This window comes from Coregonus lavaretus, assembly GCF_964263955.1.
Source record: "Coregonus lavaretus genome assembly, chromosome: 23".
Taxonomy (NCBI): Eukaryota; Metazoa; Chordata; class Actinopteri; order Salmoniformes; family Salmonidae; genus Coregonus; species Coregonus lavaretus.
The window spans coordinates 34,176,302-34,195,643 of NC_140010.1; the positions used below are offsets into that span (position 1 = coordinate 34,176,302).

General features: G+C 42.4%; 2 protein-coding genes across 3 annotated transcripts in view; one reads left to right on the plus strand and one right to left on the minus strand.

Moving 5' to 3' along the window:
• The window catches only part of LOC311150727 (dipeptidyl peptidase 9-like), a 35,358-nt gene extending 28,498 nt beyond the window's left edge, over nt 1-6,860 (plus strand). For both annotated transcript variants that reach the window (XM_084188251.1, XM_084188250.1), the window contains exons 18-21: nt 1,280-1,432; nt 2,220-2,362; nt 3,055-3,166; nt 5,853-6,860. In XM_084188251.1, the coding sequence (XP_084044377.1) occupies nt 1,280-1,432; nt 2,220-2,362; nt 3,055-3,166; nt 5,853-5,945 (501 nt within the window). In that variant the 3' untranslated portion in view covers nt 5,946-6,860. The remainder of the gene's footprint in view (nt 1-1,279; nt 1,433-2,219; nt 2,363-3,054; nt 3,167-5,852) is intronic.
• Nucleotides 6,861-10,099: 3,239 nt separating this feature from the next.
• On the minus strand, nt 10,100-17,943 carry angptl4 (angiopoietin-like 4). Its single transcript, XM_084188373.1, has 7 exons — nt 17,306-17,943; nt 16,156-16,266; nt 15,968-16,058; nt 12,620-12,733; nt 12,264-12,359; nt 11,505-11,783; nt 10,100-11,379 (listed from the first exon to the last, which is right to left on the minus strand). Exons 1-7 carry the CDS (start codon nt 17,816-17,818, stop codon nt 11,195-11,197), a joined length of 1,389 nt encoding a protein of 462 aa, XP_084044499.1. The 5' UTR covers nt 17,819-17,943; the 3' UTR covers nt 10,100-11,194.
• Nucleotides 17,944-19,342: the final 1,399 nt, after the last annotated feature.

The window sequence follows — 19,342 nt, forward strand, 5'->3', positions numbered from 1 at the left end:
AAAGCATCCCCAAACCATCACACCACCATGCTTGACCTTTGGTATGATGTTCTTACTGTGGAATGCAGAGTTTGGTTTTCGCCAGGCATTACTGGAACCATGTAGTCCAAAAAGTTATACTTTTGAATCATCTGTCCATAGAAGGTTCTTCCAAGAGTCTTGATGACCATCCAGGTGCTTTTTGGCAAACTTGAGTCAACTTTTTGGACGAGATGGGTCCCATTATGCCTGGCGAAAACCAAACTCTGCATTCCACAGTAAGAACATCATACCAAAGGTCAAGCATGGTGGTGGTGGTGTGATGGTTTGGGGATGCTTTGCTGCCTCAGGACCTGGACGACTTGCCTTAATAGAAGGAACCATGAATTCTTCTCTGTATCAGAGAATTCTACAGGAGAATGTCAGACCATCCGTCTGTGAGCTGAAGCTGAAGCGCAGCTGGGTCATGCAGCAAGACAATGATCCAAAACACACAATGAAGTCTACATGAAAATTGCTAAAAAGCAACAAATTCGAAGTTTTGGAATGGCCTAGTCAAAGTCCAGACCTAATCCCAATTGAGATGTTGTGGCAGGACTTGAAATGAGCAGTTCATGCTTGAAAACCCACACGTCACTGAGTTAAAGCAGTTCTGCTTGGAAGAGTGGGCCAAAATTCCTCCACAGCGACGTGAGAGACTGATCAACCACTACAGGAAGCATTTGGTTGGAGTCATTGCAGCTAAAGGTGGCACAACCAGTTATTGAGTGTAAGGGGGCAATTACTTTTTCACACAGGGGAATTGGGTGTTGCATAACTTTGTTTATGAAATAAATATGTAATTGTTATGTTATTTGTTCACTTATGTTCCCTTTATCTAATATTAGGTTTTGGTTGAAGATCTGATAACATTCAGTATCACAAATATGCAAAAGTAGAGAAAATTAGAAAGGGGGCAAATACTTTTTCATAGCACTGTACCTTGCCAACGAAGGCTGTTCCAGTTGTCCAGGTTAATTAAAGCACATGTGAGCAGCATATACCATGTGCTGGCTTCCCTTTTATTTATTAATAATACTTCATACTATTTATTAATTGGACAGCACCGGTGTGACTTTGGGATGTTCACTTAATATCTCTCACATCTTTGATCTTTCATCCAGACTATGAAACATTTTGTGAATTTTAGAACCATGTTAATTCTGCCCAAGTCATCTGGACATGTGGATGTATCAGTGTGACTAATGCCCTCCTCTCTCTTTCTCTCTGTGTCTGTGTGTGTGTGTGTGTGTGTTACCAGGGCCAGGTGGAGATCGAGGACCAGGTGGAAGGGCTGCAGTATGTGTCGGAGAGGTTCAACTTTGTGGACCTGAGTCGCGTGGCCATCCACGGCTGGTCCTACGGCGGCTTCCTCTCCCTCATGGGCCTCATTCAGAGACCCAACGTCTTCAAGGTGAGATGCACCACAGTAAAAGGCACCATTCTGAGACAATAGAATCTCTAGATCTCGATTGGACTGGGCTGAGGTTAATTCCACAAAGTTTCATTCCCTTCCTTCTACTATTTCCTTCTCCTTAAAATCAGAGTGGACTGTATTGATTATGTACTGGACCATAGATGGGATAGGTTTGATTAAGTATGGTATTCTGTAGATGTAGTTTTCCCATTTGTCCTCATGGTGTCACTGTGGATTACACGTCATTCCATACTGCAGTTCCTACAGTAGTCTTAGCTCACAGTGCCTGTCCATGGTGGTACTGCTCTACACAGCACACTGGCAAAGACCAACAAGAGTATATCTCTCACCAGCACTCCAGAGGTAACAGGAGGCCTATTCAGGCTCTTGTCAATATGTACATTACTGCTTGACAGAAACCGCGCTTCATTGAACCATGAAACTGAAACAGCAATGAACTGAAGTTTAGACATGCCACAACTCACTGCATGCCACAACCCCGTTATCCTGAACCAAATCCCACAGGCATCCATCTTCTCAAACGCTGTTCGACCTGTCATGTTGTGCTAACCGCTAATGATGGAAATTTGCGCAAACTGAAGTGTGACGGTACAATGCATCTGACATTTTGTTGTTTCAATGTGGTCATGTCTTAATCGTGTCTGTCCCAATAGAGGTTGTGGAGGGAGAAATAGCAGGACATGCTAATTTAAGTGCTGTCCCTACTGAAATAAACAAGTAAAATCAATGGAGAAAAAAATGGCAATGTTGTTGTTCCTTTCAGGTGGCCATAGCGGGCGCCCCAGTGACCGTGTGGATGGCGTACGACACGGGCTACACGGAGCGCTACATGGATACGCCTGAGAACAACCAGCAGGGCTACGAGGAGGGCTCCGTGGCTCTGCATGTGGACAAGCTGCCCAGCGAGTCAGTCCCTGTTTACTGCACTCTATACAATTGAACGAATCAAAGAAATAAGAACAGCCTACTTATCTAACTATATATACTGTAGATAACACTTTTGTATTCTGGGTATGATGGTAGGCCCTCAAGAGGTCAGATGTAGGTATTGTAATGTGACCGCACAATTCTATTTTACTTTCCATTTTGTTAATCATTGTTGGTTTATAACAGGCATGGGATTTGAGCAAAGAATGTCCCAGCTCAAATTTCAAGGACAGATGGGATGTTATTGAGTTTCTCCATAGACATTTCTACAGGGGCGCAACTTTGGTTTTAGAAGTGGGAGGGACATAACCTTTTTTCTTTTTTTTTATCCGGTGGGATAAACACTCCAAACAGCCTCCCCGACCACTCTGAGGTGTCCGCATGGTCCTAAAGCACGCCGTTGCCTCGTTTTTGATCACATTCCAATGACAAAACTGGGGGGGACAAAAATGCAATTTCAGAATGTGGGGGGGACATGTCCCCCCCCGTCCCCAGTGAAAGTTGCGCCCCTTTATTTCTATCTGTATACATTTCAAAAACCCAGGATATACTTCATATTGTATAGTATAAATTCAAAAAAAGGGGGCAACATGATAATATAACCTGTTTTAGTTTTCATGTGGTTTTTATGTCCATTTCCATCCTTTGAAACCCTCTCCTTGTCCTCCCAGGCCAAACCGCTTGCTGATTTTACATGGATTCCTCGACGAGAATGTACACTTTTTCCACACCAACTTCCTGGTGTCACAAATAATCCGCGCTGGGAAGCCATATCAGCTACAGGCGAGTATTTTACTTTTTCTAAAATTATTGATGTGCTTTTCACATTTCTAAATCAGTCTTAAAGGCAGGTTATGGATAACTTATAGTCGCTGTGGGCCATAGGCATAGCAGCTTCTGCTGATTATCATCTTAATCACTTTGGTTGACGTTTTGACAGTGCAATAACACAGTGCAGCTGTCAAATTAGACAGCTTTGCTTAAACACTGTTGGAATGCAACAGTTGGGCAACTACTGTACACTGTGCATCAACTATCTCTACGGTACTGATATATTTTCTCCCTAACATTGTGTGTGGTCCTCTGTAGCTCAGCTGGTAGAGCACGGCGCTTGTAACGCCAAGGTAGTGGGTTCGATCCCCGGGACCACCCATACACAAAAAAAATGTATGCACGCATGACTATAAGTCGCTTTGGATAAAAGCGTCTGCTAAATGGCATATTATTATTATTATTATTGTTGCACAATTAGAGAAAATACTGCTACAGTCTCTTCCATGTGCTGTGAAAGTGTGGCCAATAAGAATACATTGGTATGCACTTACAGTGGGCTCCAAAATTACTGGCACCCCTGACTGGCAATGCACAAACAATACTTTAAAAAATATAAACAATATAATTATAGAGAAACTTAAAATACCAACATGTGAGAAATACTGTACTATATTAATGTTCCAATGGAACCCACCAAAATCATTTATTGATTTAATTAAAAATCAATCTCCTCCAAATCAAAGTTTCACAATTAATGGCACCCTTAAAGATTATTGTAAAAAAACATCTACCAAAATTAAACCAGGAATTAAATTCCACTTATTTAAGTTTATCTAAGTCTTAAGGAACTATATAGAGCCATTACATCACTTCCTGTTTCACTAGGGTATAAAAATGAGGTAACGCATGCAATATCCCTTTGTCATCCAACACCATGAAGAAAACAAAAGAACTGGCAGTTCAAAAGAGACAGATGGTTGTAGACCTTCATAAATCTGGTAATGGCTACAAGAAAATCCACAAACGATTGAATATACCACTGAGCACTGTCAGGGCAATTATTAACAAATTAAAAAGATATGGAACAGTTGAAAACCTCACGGGTAGAGGACGCAAATGCATTTTGCCCACCAGGATAGGGAGGAGGATGGTGAGAGAAGCAACAAAATCCCCAAGAATCACTGTGAAAGAATTGCAGGCCACAGGCGCTTTGGAAGGGTTGCCAGAAGAAAGCCCTTTCTGACCACAAGACACAGACGCAAGCTCTTGGAGTTTGCCAAACGTAATTAAAATTATGACTGGAAGAAAGTGCTCTTGTCAGATGAGACCAAAATTGAACGTTTTGGTCAGATTCAGCATCGGCATGTTTGGCGTCAACAGAGATGCATACAAGGAGAGGCACCTCATATCCACGGTGAAATATGGTGGTGGGTCAGTGATGTTTTGGAGCTGTTTTAATTCTAAAGGTCCAGGGGCACTGGTTAAGATTGATGGCATAATGAATTCCACCAAGTATCAGGCATTTTTGGCTGACAATCTGGTTGCCTCTGCCAGAAGGCTGGGACTTGGCCGTAGGTGGACTTTCCAACAAGACAATGACCCAAAACATACCTCAAGATCCACACAGAAATGGTTCTGTGACAACAAAATCAATGTTCTGCCATGGCCATCTCAGTCGCCGGACCTCAATCCAATCGAAAATCTATGGGCTGAGTTGAAAAGGGCAGTTGATAAGCGCAAACCCAAAAATGTGAAGGATCTTGAAAGGATCTGCATAGAGGAATGGTCCAAAATCCTTCCAAATGTGTTCCTTAACCTTGTCAAACATTACAGGAAAAGACTCCATGCGGTTATCCTTGCCAGAGGTGGTTGCACTAAGTACTAAATGAGGAGTGCCAATAATTATGAAACCTTGATTTTGGTTACATTTATTTTGTATTAAATAATTGTATGATTTTGGTTGGTTCCATTGAAACATTAATAAAGTACAGTATTTCTCACATGTTGGTATTTTGAGTTTACCTGGGGCGGCAGGTAGTTTAGTGGTTAAGAGCGTTGTGCCAGTAACCGAAAGGTCGCTGGTTCTAATCCCCGAGCCGACTAGGTGAAAAATCTGTTGACGTGCCCTTGAGCAAGGCACTTAACCCTAATTGCTCCTGTAAGTGGCACTGGATAAGAGCGTCTGCTAAATGACTAAAATCTAAAATGTATAATTATATTGTTTATATTTTTTTAAGTATTGTTTGTGCATTGCCAGTCAGGGGTGCCAGTAATTTTGGAGCCCACTGTATATAGCATGAAGCCAATGACTTTAATTAACGACTAAACTGTCAATTAAAAATGAAAGCCAGCAGACCAGAAAGTTGGGCCTCCTTATAACTCTACAGCTCCTTGGTATGAATGGGTTTCAGGGAATTTTGCGTTTTCAGAACATTGCAGATTGTATCTAGCTGGAGTCACATGTACTGTTATTTTTACTGTAATTTTACTGCATTTATTTTTTACTTATCTATTGTTAACTTAACACTTATTTTTCTTAAAACTGCATTGTTGGTTAAGGGCTTGTAAGTAAGCATTTCACTGTAAGGTCTACACCTGTTGTATTTGGCGCATGTGACAAATACAATTGGATTTTATTTTATTTGTATGTACTGAAGCAGGAATTAGTGGTTGATTTTCCTCTGTTGTTTTGCAGGTCTACCCCAACGAGCGACACAGTATTCGCTGCCCAGAGTCAGGAGAACACTACGAGATCATGCTGCTGCACTTTCTACAACAATACCTCTGAAACCGGGGTAATCGTCCCCCCTCAATCCCCACCTCCACCCCCATACTGAAACCAACTCTCCACCCCCAATAACCCCTCAACCTTGGCATAGAGACCTCCCACTCTGCAGCCACACCCACCCACCCCACATTTACCTGAACTGGAGATCTCACTCAATTATACCTCCACCTCTCTCTTTCTCTGTTGCTTGCTCTCTCTCTCTTCCATTCTTCCTTTCTCTCGCCCCTACGTTAGGGTGGGGGTATGTTTAGGTTACCTAAGGTGATCCAAGGCAATGTTATCAAGTTTCACTGTGGAATGAAAGGAGGACAACATTATCTGGAGGCTGGGCCACAATTACTCTCCTGTTTTTCCTCTTCTCTGGAACCATGATTGTTTTGCCAAATGTTTTTATTTTTCCTCCATTTTATTCACTCAAGTCAGTAGTAGGAGTGGGGTTCCTCAAACATGAAATGGAATCTATACAGACAGACCGAATAACACACAGACAGACACAGACAGAATAGCTATAATACTTACTGTGAGTTTAAACCTTGGAGGTGGTGTGTAATGGCTAGAGGAAGAAACCCTGCCTCTACTTGCATTCATTAACTATTTTAATTGTGTATTGTTAAAATAAAATATTTGTATGGATTCTTATTGTTTTATAATGAGTGTCAAATGAAGTCACTCATTGATATAATAAAGTAATTTTTGCGCCCCGTTTCTCTAATCTCTCCTCACATTACATTGCTGAAGGTGTCGGCTTGCCTTCTGAAGATACAATATTTGCCAAAGTACTTCTGACTTGATCATGCTGGTGTTTTCTTTTTTACTGCAATAACGATGCAAGTGTGAGCAGCCGTGTCTTAAACAGCTTTTTACCACCTGAATAAAATTTATACATGATGATGAATAAATGTATGATGAAATCTCCGCTCTTTGATGTTATTTAATTTATCACAGAATAACATAAATAAAAGATAGATAGATGGAAGGATAGATACATAGACATGAATGACAAACCAAGATGTTGAGAGACTGCTTCAATATCTCATATTGTACATGATAACAAGCTGAGTGTCATGGTCAACTACAATGTGATAGATATCTTTAACACAGTGAAACTATGCTCAATCTCAGGGCTATACATCTTTCCATGTGAATTGATATTCCTCTTTGACCCTCCTAGTTCGGTGCAGAGCGGGAAAGACATCTCATGTCCCTTTGGAACAGTAAGCGCCTTTAATCATTGAGTCCTTATGCAGGGTATCCACCTTCCCTTTGGGGGGGAACAGTTGCCATGGCTACCAGTGATTGATGCTTGTGTTTTATAGATGAGCTTGCTGGGAGCAAGAGTGCTTGGAAGTGATTGATGCTACAGATGCCTTGATGTTACTGAGTAGACTCTGCTGTCCATGTACACCACTGCATTAAGCTTTAGTAGCCATTTTGAGCACCTGTTTCAGATGGTGAGACATTCAACTGCAGGTACAAATGGGACCTCACCCTTTATGAGTGAAGTGCAATTGTATTTTTTTTTATTGCAAATGGATAATCAAAGTAACTGTTTACCCTTTGGCTACCTTTTAATTGATAAAAACGACAACATATTTGATTTGACATCCTCTACGAAAAATGCATCTCAGAGTATCTTTTCCATGTGTGAATTATGACCCTTGAAAGTCAGAATAATAGCCTGAGTGTCACAGCAAGAACATTACCAATTGGCTAGAATCCCGCAGGCACCCAGGCAGAATGCCATTTGTTCTGCCCTTAAGGCAGAGCTGCCCTCAGAACAAGATTGAGTAAGGAAAACTCCACTGAGCTAGCATTTGATAAGAGGTCAATCGCGAACAGCGAGACATTGGGCATTGCATGTCCCTTCCTGTCACTCACTCTCTCTGAAGGTGTTAGAAAGCACATTAGCAGTAAGCCTGACACCTGACCAGATTTATCAGAGGTGTGAGACATTGAAGTTGACAGAAGGAAGCCACTGGACCTAGCTTGTTGTGAGATGACTTAGCTTGTTGTGAGATGACTTAGCTGTTAATTCTGGGGGAATACGAGAGGTCCACGTGCACGGTGCTTCCAAGACACTATGTACTGATACTGTTAAAACTTGTCTCTGTCTCAACCCTAGCCTGCCTAGGGTAAGTTGTTTGCTTCCCTCAGGTATTCCATCCAGTGGCTGGAATGTAAGGCGAATTGGTGAAATATTATGTTTCCTCACTATGGCAAGCCAAGAGCCAGGCGTGTGCTCTCACTACTTTTACGATGATGGAATGGCTTCAGTACTGCAGTCTTCATAAAATGCAATATTATCAAGCTTGGTAATATGCTAATAAATCATTGAAATCAATGCAAAAAATACCATATTGATTTGATAAGCATGTTTGAACTCAACTGTGTCAGCTCATTTTCAATCAATACCACTAATTGGAAGAACCCTTACTTACTTTGTAACAGCAAACATACCTTGGCACAGCAGCCTGTTCCTGTTCAGCACTGTGACATGTTTATCTCTGTAGTTTGTTTGTGGGGAATCTTCACATTGGGAACCATTTGCTAGAAGAGATGGGGGACGCAGCTAGTAGAGTTGGGGCCTGTCTCTTGGCTGTGGGGTGCAGTGCAAGGCAAGCTTAAGTACAGCCAGGACATTCCTCTATCACGTGGCAGCCAGGCAGTATGCCAAGATCTGATTAACCCTCTGTGTGCGAACGGGATGAATTAGTTAGCTAGTCTGCTTATCCATCTTCCAATCAAGTATCTCACGCTGACCTACCATCTGTGTTGGATGGAAGTTTAAGACTATGTTAATTTGACTGTTTTTGAGTCGGCTACAATGTTCATTTGAATGTTTTTGAGTTGGCTACCCTAATTTTTATGAATATCGCTAGCTACAACAGAATACCATTGTGGATACCATTTATGAAGGAAGTTAGAGGTCGTTTAACTAGCATTGGCACAATTGGAAGTCTAAAAGAACAGTTTAGCATGCTAGCTGTTCCTGTTCATCCGACTCTGGTGAAGTAGATTTAAATAGCGTCATTGCCAAAATCTCGAAATCCCTTAATATGGAGGAAATTGCAGTCATTGGAGCTAATTACTGGGGTTTTTCTTTATAGAAAATTCTTAGGCAGGCAGTCTAAGTGGCAATTTTCAGGATGGAAAAGCAATTTCAGTGTCAACTTAAACGATCAAAACCAGATAGAAAGCATGCAGAAAAGATATTGATCTATACATATTTTTTAATAATACCATCTTTGAGAACTAACAATCAATTAAAAGACAGTCAGGGAGAATTGAAAATTCCAAAACCGGGCATTCAGGGCACATGCCCATTGATTTTGATATGTTTGAGCAGAGGAGCACAACATAAATTGCAGGAAATTAGCTTTAAAACGGCAACATTTTCTCTCAACTCAATGGAAAAATTTGTAGAATTGCAGAAAATGTGCTTTACAACAGCAACATCTCTCCCCTGCCAAGATACCTTTCTAGTGGTCTAAGGCACTGCATCGCAGTGCTAACTGTGTCACTAGAGATCCTGGTTCGAATCCAGGCTCTGTCGCAGCCGGCCGCGACCGGGAGACTCATGGGCGGCGCACAATTGGCCCAGCGTCGTCCAGGGTAGGGGAGGGAATGGCCGGCAGGGATGTAGCTCAGTTGATAGAGCATGGCGTTTGCAATGCCAGGGTTGTGGGTTCGATTCCCACGGGGGGCCAGTATTTAAAAAAAATATGTATTCACTAACTGTAAGTCGCTCTGGATAAGAGCGTCTGCTAAATGACTAAAATGTAAATGTAGTTAAAAAAATTAATGAAAATGTCTACCAAATCTATTCATTTTAAAATATATATTACTTCTATATGCCATTATCATTCACCTGATAAGACATTACTTTTTTGTTGTTGTTGCTAACATATGATGGGGTCCCTGGTTTGCCTGGGCGGGGGTCCCTGGGCAAGAAAAGTTTGAAAATCCCTGGGCTACCATGTTCATTTGACTGTTTTCAGGTTGGCTATGATGTTCATTTGACTAGTTTTCAGGTTGGCTACCATATTCATTTGAATGTTTTTGAGTTGTCTGACATGTTACTCCATTCTGGCCATTGGCTCACTTCTGGTTTGTATTTACAGCTGCATCAGTGTGTTTGATCAGAGATCAGAAAGTATTTTTCTTTAAATCATTTTTATTGGCTGGTTCATGCCAAAGATCTCTTTAAAAAACAACAGCAATTTTACAACTGGAAAACATAAAATAGACTATATAAATTACAAACAGGCAATACCAGAAATATATAAAGATTCTTTACAACTTTTAAATAAAGAAGGGAAAAACTCAAGTCATCGACAAGAACACTAGAGAATGTTACAACAGGTTACAGTAAAGGTTCTGAAGAGACAGTCGATATTCATTCATCATACACTATACAGAAAGAAATGACTCTGGTCATTTTAAAGGCAGTCAATATGACTGAGGAATAAAACATCTCCACAAGAACGCAACAGTGGAGCGGGAGCTTACTTTGATTCAAAATAAAACAGCAGGAAAAGTTACTTTTACAAAGGCTGGAATGGTGTTTGCTCTATAGAGAAACGTGAAATGTAGACAATGAAACCACAATTGCTGTCTCATTACGTACTGTAATTCTGTAATTCTGTAATTCTAGTTTACATTGATTATTTCTTTATATATGCCTTTGAATAGCTAATGCCATTACTTTCATGTGGAAAACAACTAATTGTTTCAGTCACCATTTGGTCCATACAATCGGATTAAGAAACTCTAGAGTTGCCCCACTTGTACAACTACAGTGGAGGGCAGTGTTCGTGCTGATAGTACTGGATTCTAGCTAGAAATCACAGTTCAACATCTGGGAGAGCTCGCATTTAAAAACATCTGATGGGTCTCAACATGTGTAAAATGCTTGGTTTCTCACATGATGGAACTCGCCTCATTCTGTTCCATTAATTTCTACTAAGGCTGATGCACATGTACTTCTTCACTTCTTAAACAGACATTTCTGCATTGTTCGGTTGTCTGTAGCTGAGAGACTTGAAGACTTTCGAAAAACAGAGCTTAGGAAACATGGAGCTCATTCAACTATGAGTTCATTTGGCTTTTATGATGGCCTTGGCTCTGTTGGAAGTCTCAGTGGCTGAGGCCTGGGCTGAGCGGGTAGCTAACCCAACTCATCGGTCAACCACCTCTAACTGTGTTTCAATTTAAGAAGAGAAAAGTCTGAAGACTGCCATGTCTCTCCTCTATGACTTGTCCTCGATGGCGGCGGGGGCGATCATCATGACGCTGGTCTTCAGGGGATAGTAACGTCCACGCCAGGTCTTCCAGAAGACCCCCTGCTTCCTCTGATGCCTCTGCTTGGGAGGAGGGCTCATGAAGTAGCGCCCGTTCAGGTTGGAGCGTCCGCAGTTGCTGAACCACCAGCCACCTGGAGAAAGAGAGCAAACAACATTGACATTGGTGCTCCATTCCGAATTTGAGTTATTGAGAGAGAAATCTTAGACCTCAAGATAAAATTAGGACAAAAAGTCACTTTGAAAAAGATGAGCGTACCAGAGAGGTGTTTGGCGCAGTTGGTGTCACTCTTCTGGTCATTGTCTTGGTCGCGGGTGGAGAAGGGCAGGCCGGAGGCGTCGGTGGCCAGGGAGCTCTCCAGGTTGCCGATGGAGGTCTCCTGGATGTGGAGGGCGTAGTGACTCTCCTCCCCGCCCAGGCGGATGGGGTACTGGATGGTCTCAGAATCGTCCCTCCAGTCGGAAAACTTGACCTTGAGGGTGTAGTCAGTGTCTTTGGCCACAGCATGCATCTTCTCAAGACCAAGCCAGAACTCACCTAGTGAGAGAGATCAAACAAGGGTTAAAACCTAATCGGTGGCTGTGGTAGCATGTGCAAAGTCTGCATACATGTGTCCAGCTATCTCAGTGTCTTCGTTAATTTAAAAGATCTGATCGTAACAGGGCCAGTAATCACTTAATGGAATTTAAAAGGAATAGAACATGTGATTTGGTCACTTCGGGCACCTAAAGCCACCAGTGTCATTAAAGCTGCAGATTAGATGGTTGTTTATGCCAAACCTGCCATATCAAGATCCACCTGATCCCTCGATCTTGACATCTACAATCCTGTATTAGTGTTAGTATCACTGCTTGTTAATCAAACTGAACTGGGAGGCTTCGGGTCAAGCGCTCTGCGCTGTACTGTTCTATGCTGTGGCTATGGGTGGTACTGTCCGAATCTCGGTATGACCTCGCTAGCTAGCGCTAGTGGAATTTAGTGAGGGAGATGAGAAAAGATAACAGAGGATTTATTTACCACTCAGACTGCCAAAGCCGCTCTGGTACGCCTGCCATAGCTGGTCAAAGTCAACTGAGCCATTCTGGCGCCTCTGGATCACAGTCCAGCCACCTTCTGTAGAGAGGAAAGAGGAAGAGCAGTTGGATTAGTCTAGACCATGAGCAATTTACTACAGCCAACTGTCATAAATGTATTGATACAATGTGTTTAGATACTAAGCTATAGGGAAACCTTATACGGTGACCTGCCCCTATAGGGGCTTTTGAGCTATCCTTTTGCCTGAAGATAATGATTGGTTGTTGGACTAGTTAACAATTGTTAGTTAAGCCCTGTAAATAGAACACAAGGGTATAACGCTGGCTAATTCCACTTACCGGCTGTCATTTCGCAGAAGACTTCAAAGGATTGGTAGTTTAATGGCTGAATGGTGTACACGCCGCTGGCCGTCTCACCTTTCAGGAACAGTTCATGGCAATCTGAGGCCATCTCTGAAAGAACAAACACAAAAATACAACATGGTTCACAAACAGTTCGTCCACACTTCATATCTCAAATAGTCAGTATCAGTGCACGTCGTCAAGGTCTGTGTCCTAACAGTGCTTTGGCCTTTCCCCTACACTGGCACAAATATAAATAAATAAAATAAATGAGAAATGACTCCTTCAACTACAAAACAAAACTCTGGTTTCTCATCTCGAGCTCCTTAAACTTCAAACTGTAATGCCGGCCAGCAGCCATCATGGAGCTTGTTTGTGAGCAAATGGGCAAAAGTCCACTCTGCCAACTCCACTGTTTTCTCCTGAGGGATTTCACACTTCTAGGGACATTGTTGGAGAACATGTCTACCTTTCACTTAATAACTAGGTCATATGTTCAGGAATCAGGATACATCTGGTATCCCTATCTGGGATCCAGTAGAGGCTGGTGGAGAGGACGGCCTCATTTTAATGGCTGGAATGTAATTGAAGGAACGGAGTCAAACGTGGTTTCCATATTTTTTATACTGTTCCATTTATTCCATTCCAACCATTACAATGAGCCCGTTCTCCTATAGGTCCTCCCACCAGCCTCCACTGCTGGGATCCCTATCATTGACTTCTCCATTGTAGCTCTCCAGGTCTGTGAATGCTGAATGTTTGCAAATAAAGCGGCCTTATCGTGAAGTGGGTTTATCAGTAGTTGGAACCCTAACACAGATAAAGTGTTAATGTGTTGTGCCCTAGTCCGAACTGCCTGGAAAAAAAGAGAGCTCATTGCTTAGTAGTAAACATGACCTTTCTCCCAGTTCCCAAGCAGACTCCCACCTCAGCTGCCTGGCTTATTGATTGCAAACAACTCAACTCGCATTCCACTACCCCCCTTCTGTCCTCCCTCTCCCTCCACCTCCCCTTCCCCTCCTGTTTGTCTCACCTCCCTCACATGCACAGCAGCCAGTCAGTGACATAGGAATGCATGGCCACTGCATGCACAGGGAATGCTCAGAGAGTGCTGTCACTATATGGGATAGAGACAGCCAGGCAGCATCAACAAAAGGCCTGGGGGGCCCATTGGCTGTAATGTGCCTGATAAGGCATGAGTTGGTGCACAGCACAACCTTAATGTTTTCCAGAAAATAGTTCACGTTTATATGATGCTGACTTGAGAGATATTGCATATGTTCATCAGCTATGATGCTCTTTGTCTGCACCAATCGCCTAAACTATGATTAAAGATTAATTGAATTGGGGCCAATCAATCAATATTGGTTTTGGTTTGACTTGGTTGCTATTTTTAGTTTTCAAGTACGAACATGAGTGCAGACCACAGGACCGCAACACATCACTTTTCTGGAATAACCCTTCTAGGCGATGCATGAGCTCTATTGATTAGCGATGGGTAGTTGTAGTCGCGATTTGCCTTGCGGTCAGGGGTTCTCCTCAACTTTGGCACATTCATCTATGCCCGAAGAGGCGGGAGTCTACGGGGATAGAGAGCTGGAGGAGGGATGGAGGAGGGGAGAAGGTGGACATCTGACTTCTCTGACAGATCTGGGGGAAGAGTTGGACATTCTTGAGGGATTTAGTAGAAAGTGGAGAGCTGGAAGGATGGAGGAACAAGGGAGGCCGTCAGTGTCTTCAAAACAACAAAGGATGTGTGTGCAAAATTCACCAGACAAAATTAGACCACCTCCATTTTCTTGCTTTCTTTTATGACTTTTTCTGGCTCTGGCCCAGAGGACCTAATCTGAAGAACATAGCATACTAGTTTTGGAAATTCCCCACTCCCCCTCCCCTAGCTCTGTCAGATTTGTAATCCCTCTGTACTGGGGGTCTATTGTGACCCTGAGATAACACTGTCCAAGACTGCTGAACTCTCCCCCAAATGAAGTCCAGCCAGAGGACTTGTTTCTTTTATAACATTCCTGAAATCCTGCTGTCAGAACTTGTCGTGAGAGGACTCTGTGTTCTGCTGGGTGACTGCATCTCACAGCTCTGGGTTCATCTTTCAACTACCTCCCTCAGTGGCTATCAGACAGTGTGAAATATTTTTATATAACCACGAGTGATGTTGCTTGTGATTGAGAGAGCAATACTTTACTTGTTTTAACAGGCAATATACTGAAATGGTATAACCATGTTACTTTCTTTTTCAATCAACTCTAGTAGGTCAACCACATATCTGACCAACATACATAAAGTGACGTGGTTTGCATAGGTCACATTCAGAGGGATATATGATTAATTGAATTTCCTGTATAGTCATTTTGTTTCATTCATATCCCCCCCACTGAGGACTAAACAGGAACTTGCCGTGAGTTAGGCCTAATCATTGTTCCATTGCCAGAAACCATGGAACTAGTGTCAGAACTTTTCCCTACTTGGCCATGATCCAACTCTATTCTGCTCTGATGAAAGCCCATATTATGAGTAGGTCACTGTAGTACATTTCAGATGGGAACAGCTGCCTGACGTGGGTGTAGGTTGAGGACATCGTGATCACATTTACAATTACTGTACTGCAGTATTGAGTAAGACAGGGTGTAACATTACTTAATGTACACTTCCTGATGTGATCTTTTTCTTTATACTGTGAATATATGCTATTTTCTGTGAACCCAATGAAAACACCCAATGGGCACAGATGTCAGTTCAACGTCTAGTTCTGATTTACATTTGGTTGAGTTGTCAACTAACATGAATTCAACGTGAAATCAACCAAAACATTTCACCATGTCATTGGATTTAGGTTAAAAGTTGCGTGAAAAAATACAAAATGTCCTTATGTTGATGTCTTTTTGCAAATCCAATCAGATTCCCACATTGATTAAACGTCATCACATATACTTTTTGGGTGGAAATGTCGTATTCAAAACAACTGGGGAATCAGAAATCTCAGACTCCGACTTGAGTGCGTTCAAGACAACTGGGAACGTGTTCAAGACGACTGGGAACTTGTGACAAAACAAGCTCCAACTGGGATTCCATCAGACAAGTAATGGCCAATCACCTGTGCGTAATTTCTCGTGCGCTTTGGGCAGATAGATGAGCGCATAAAATTATCGGATAATTAAAGTTAATAGGCGTATACTTCACGTCATGTAGGGACAACTCCAGTTAAAGTTGATGTTTTAAGCCTCTTACTGTCCCTAAGCAGATGGCATGGGACGCGAGGCCAGTCTTTGTCTGGGTGTCTTAAAAGTTAATTGAATCAACGGATTTGACACGAAGCTTGGCTTTACTTACCGATGGGTGAGTCGCGCTGTTCAATGCTACCATTTTGAACGGCCTCCACTGGTTTACGACTGAATGCTGGTCTCTCTTTTGTCAGCTGAATCTGAGTGAGCAAGAAAACGAAACTTTAAATAAGTAATATAAAACAATAGCATAAGTCATGATAATGTTACAATTATTATTCACAGAGTGTTCCATACCTGGTTTTGCAGGGTTCTGATGTGCATGTTCTGCTTGTCAAGTTTATCTTGCTGGATTCGGATTCTGTTGACCAGGTCATCAATACGTTTATTCTGAGCTTCCAACATCCACTGAAAGAAAACAGAAAGGTAACCTGTTAGTCTTTCTCCTGTGACTTAATTTTAAGTAGCCTAGGTTACTTATAACATGAATAGCCCACCACAAAGCCGACATTGTGAACTAGACTATATCAAATAAACTGCAATACAGAACTCATATCCCACCCGAGCACATGTCCAAATTCAACCCTGGTATTTGTTTTCTCCAACATCTTTGGTTACATAATAACGCAGGGTTTTCCATCCCACAAAAAAGGTAATGTCAGAACAAGAAATTCTCTTTCGAGTTTTCAGGTGCTATAGCAGCTGTAAACCGTCTATAAATCAAGCGTGACATTTTCCTCAACTGGACCATGTTCCAAATATCAAGGTTTAAAAATTATTCACACATTCTGAAAATAAGGCGTGCAGTTCCTTTGTCTGGCAAGATTTAGCGTTTTCTCTGCACGTAGGCCAAGCTCTTCAGCACAATAGTAACATGCCCACTGGCGTGCCTTCTGTACAGTCCAAGTGATTCAGTCTGAATATCTTTCTGTCCCTTTGGGTCAATGGCAATAACCCCAGACCAACTGTTCTTGTCCATCAAAGTGCATCTCATGGCCCCCTCCAGTTGTTTTTCTGAAGATTGGTAGTGGTAGCAAATAGTCAATTTGTCAAACTATTATGCATGACTGATGTAGAAGAAAGTATAATACTAGTAGCCTACTGTATTAAGCAAGACTTTAATGTTAATCAATTCATCTATTTGCTGTGGTGTTTTGTCATGGTAGCACAGTGAATGAATAGGCCAGGCTGCTTACTGTAAAAAACATGGTAATGCCTTCATACAATTGAAGATCAGAAATGATTGGATAGAATGGCAACTGCAGAGAAGTAAGCTTATAAAGGGGGAGACATGCAGCAATCAGCTTACAGTTTGTCTTGTCAGTAACTTTCTCTCAAGTCATTTGCTCTCCTTCTTTCACGTCAAATGCACAGTTGTACTATAGCTTTTTCAAACAGAAAGACAACAAAGTATCATACCAAATAGAGTCATGGATTCTCTCCTTACCTGAATGATGCGTGCATCGCTGTAGTTGCCAGCATTCATGTCGGGCAGCCCCTCTCCCTGCAGCATGCCGTCCACCTTCTCCTCCAGCTTGTTCATCCTCTCATCCACCCTCTTCCTCTCCTGCTGCATCTCCTCTGTCCTCTCCCTCAGCTCGGCCGTCACGTTGAGCACCTTGACTTCCCTGTTCTCCAGCCCCCGGGCCCGGGCCTTCAGTGCATCGCCCTCCGCCTGCAGCCTCTGGCTCTCCTTGCCCAGGTCGGCCACGGTGCCATTGAAGACCTTCAGCTTGGCAGTGATGTCCCTCATCTGGCCCTTGGTCTTGTCCACATGCTCCTTGAGCCCCTGACCCAGCTGGAGCAGGCCGTGGGCGATCACATTCACATCATCCCACGCCGCATACTGCACCCTCTTCTCCTTCCCACCAGCGGCCGAGCCTCCTCGTCTCTCGAAGGGGTTGCCGGTGGCCATCAAAATGACCAGGCACAGAGTCACACTTACTAGTGTTGTCTTCATTGTCGATTGCTTTCCTTTGTTTGTTGACTCGGTTTCTTTGGTTGGTTTTATTGTCAGGTGGGTTGCAGAGGCATGCAAAGTGTGCACCCTTCTCTTTCCAGTTGGTTACTAGATCTCAAGCTCCTACCTCTCTGTGCAGAGCACTTCGGTTTTATACTTTCAGAGCCCTTCAACTCCAGCCAGCTGGCTGATCTGATTGGCTGGCCGAGCAGAGGGGGGAGAGCTGCTCTCTGGTTTCTCCCCCACTCTTTATGTCTACAGGAGGACTGGGAGGGGAGCACATGATGTAACAATGAAGCTGGTTTCCATCAGTACCCTTAGAATACAGTAAATAAATAAATGTCAGGCAAACCATTGCACATTGACATGCACAGCTGTATGATAAAGACAGCTTTTTGTGCAAACACATTAGGATGTATTCATGATCATAAGGATGTTAAACAGCAAGCTGCTGTCACTATAACGTTTCTATCATTCAGTACCCAGAAAAAGGGTTCAGACATGTCAGTGCACTTACATTGACAACCACACAGCTGTATGATAAAGGATAGGTTGACTCACTTTGTGTGAACACATCATGATGAACATATGATGTAACAAAGAAAGTGGTTGCTATCACATCAAGATAGGAAAGCCATATAGGCTGATTAAAATATATATATGTTTACTAAACAAAAATATAAATGCAACATGCAACAATTTCTAAGATTTTACTGAGTTACAGTTCATATAAGGAAATCAGTCAATTGAAATAACTTCATTAGGCCCTAATCTATGGATTTCACATGACTGGGCAGGGGTGCAGCCATGGGTGTGCCGGGGAGGACATAGACCCACCCACTGGGGAACCAGGTCCAGCCATTCAGAATGAGTTTTTCCCCACAAAAGGGCATTTCTGGGATTTTTTTTATTTCAGCTCATGGAACATGGGACCAACACTTTACATGTTGCGTTTTATATTTTTGTTCAGTATATATTCAGGGGAACCAATTGAGACAACTTACAACATGATAATTCAATAAATCAATAAAATAACAACAAATAAACTACAGGATACAGCAGATACAGACACACCACATCTCAACAACACAAATAAAACCCCACAATCAACCAAAACACTTGCAAACCTCAGTGAATTCATCCCTCATCAGTGTTCTAAACAGCCCTATTGGCACCAAGGATTCAAGATTTAATGATGTTTGTAAATTATTCCAAACATGGTTGCCTTAAAACTAAAGACTGATTTACCTAGGTTGATAGAGACACGAGGGACCTCGAGTTAACCAACCCTGTGAGCGGGTTTGGTGCCGCGTACTCTTATACTTTAACAGAGAAGTGAGATCTGTTTGAAGCTTGTGTAGAAGAGCTTTGTAAACAAAAAGGGAGAAGTTACGGGATCTATGGGAAGGAACTAAGAGAGGTCCAGCTGACCTTCTATGCAGTGATGAGGATTAAACCTGTCACTTGTGATTGATACTGACATCGATTTCTTTGTTTTTGATAATGTGTTATGGTGTGACTTGA

What these genes read in the sequence shown, in the direction of transcription:
- angptl4 (XM_084188373.1), bottom strand. Translation starts at nt 17,818, where the DNA reads ATGAAGACAACACTAGTAAGTGTGACTCTGTGCCTGGTCATTTTGATG. An exon ending in TCAGAACCCTGCAAAACCAG is followed by an intron (nt 16,059 to 16,155) that starts GTATGGAACACT and finishes TTGCTCACTCAG; the next exon opens with ATTCAGCTGACAAAAGAGAG. An exon ending in CTGCGCCAAACACCTCTCTG is followed by an intron (nt 11,380 to 11,504) that starts GTACGCTCATCT and finishes CTCTTTCTCCAG; the next exon opens with GTGGCTGGTGGTTCAGCAAC.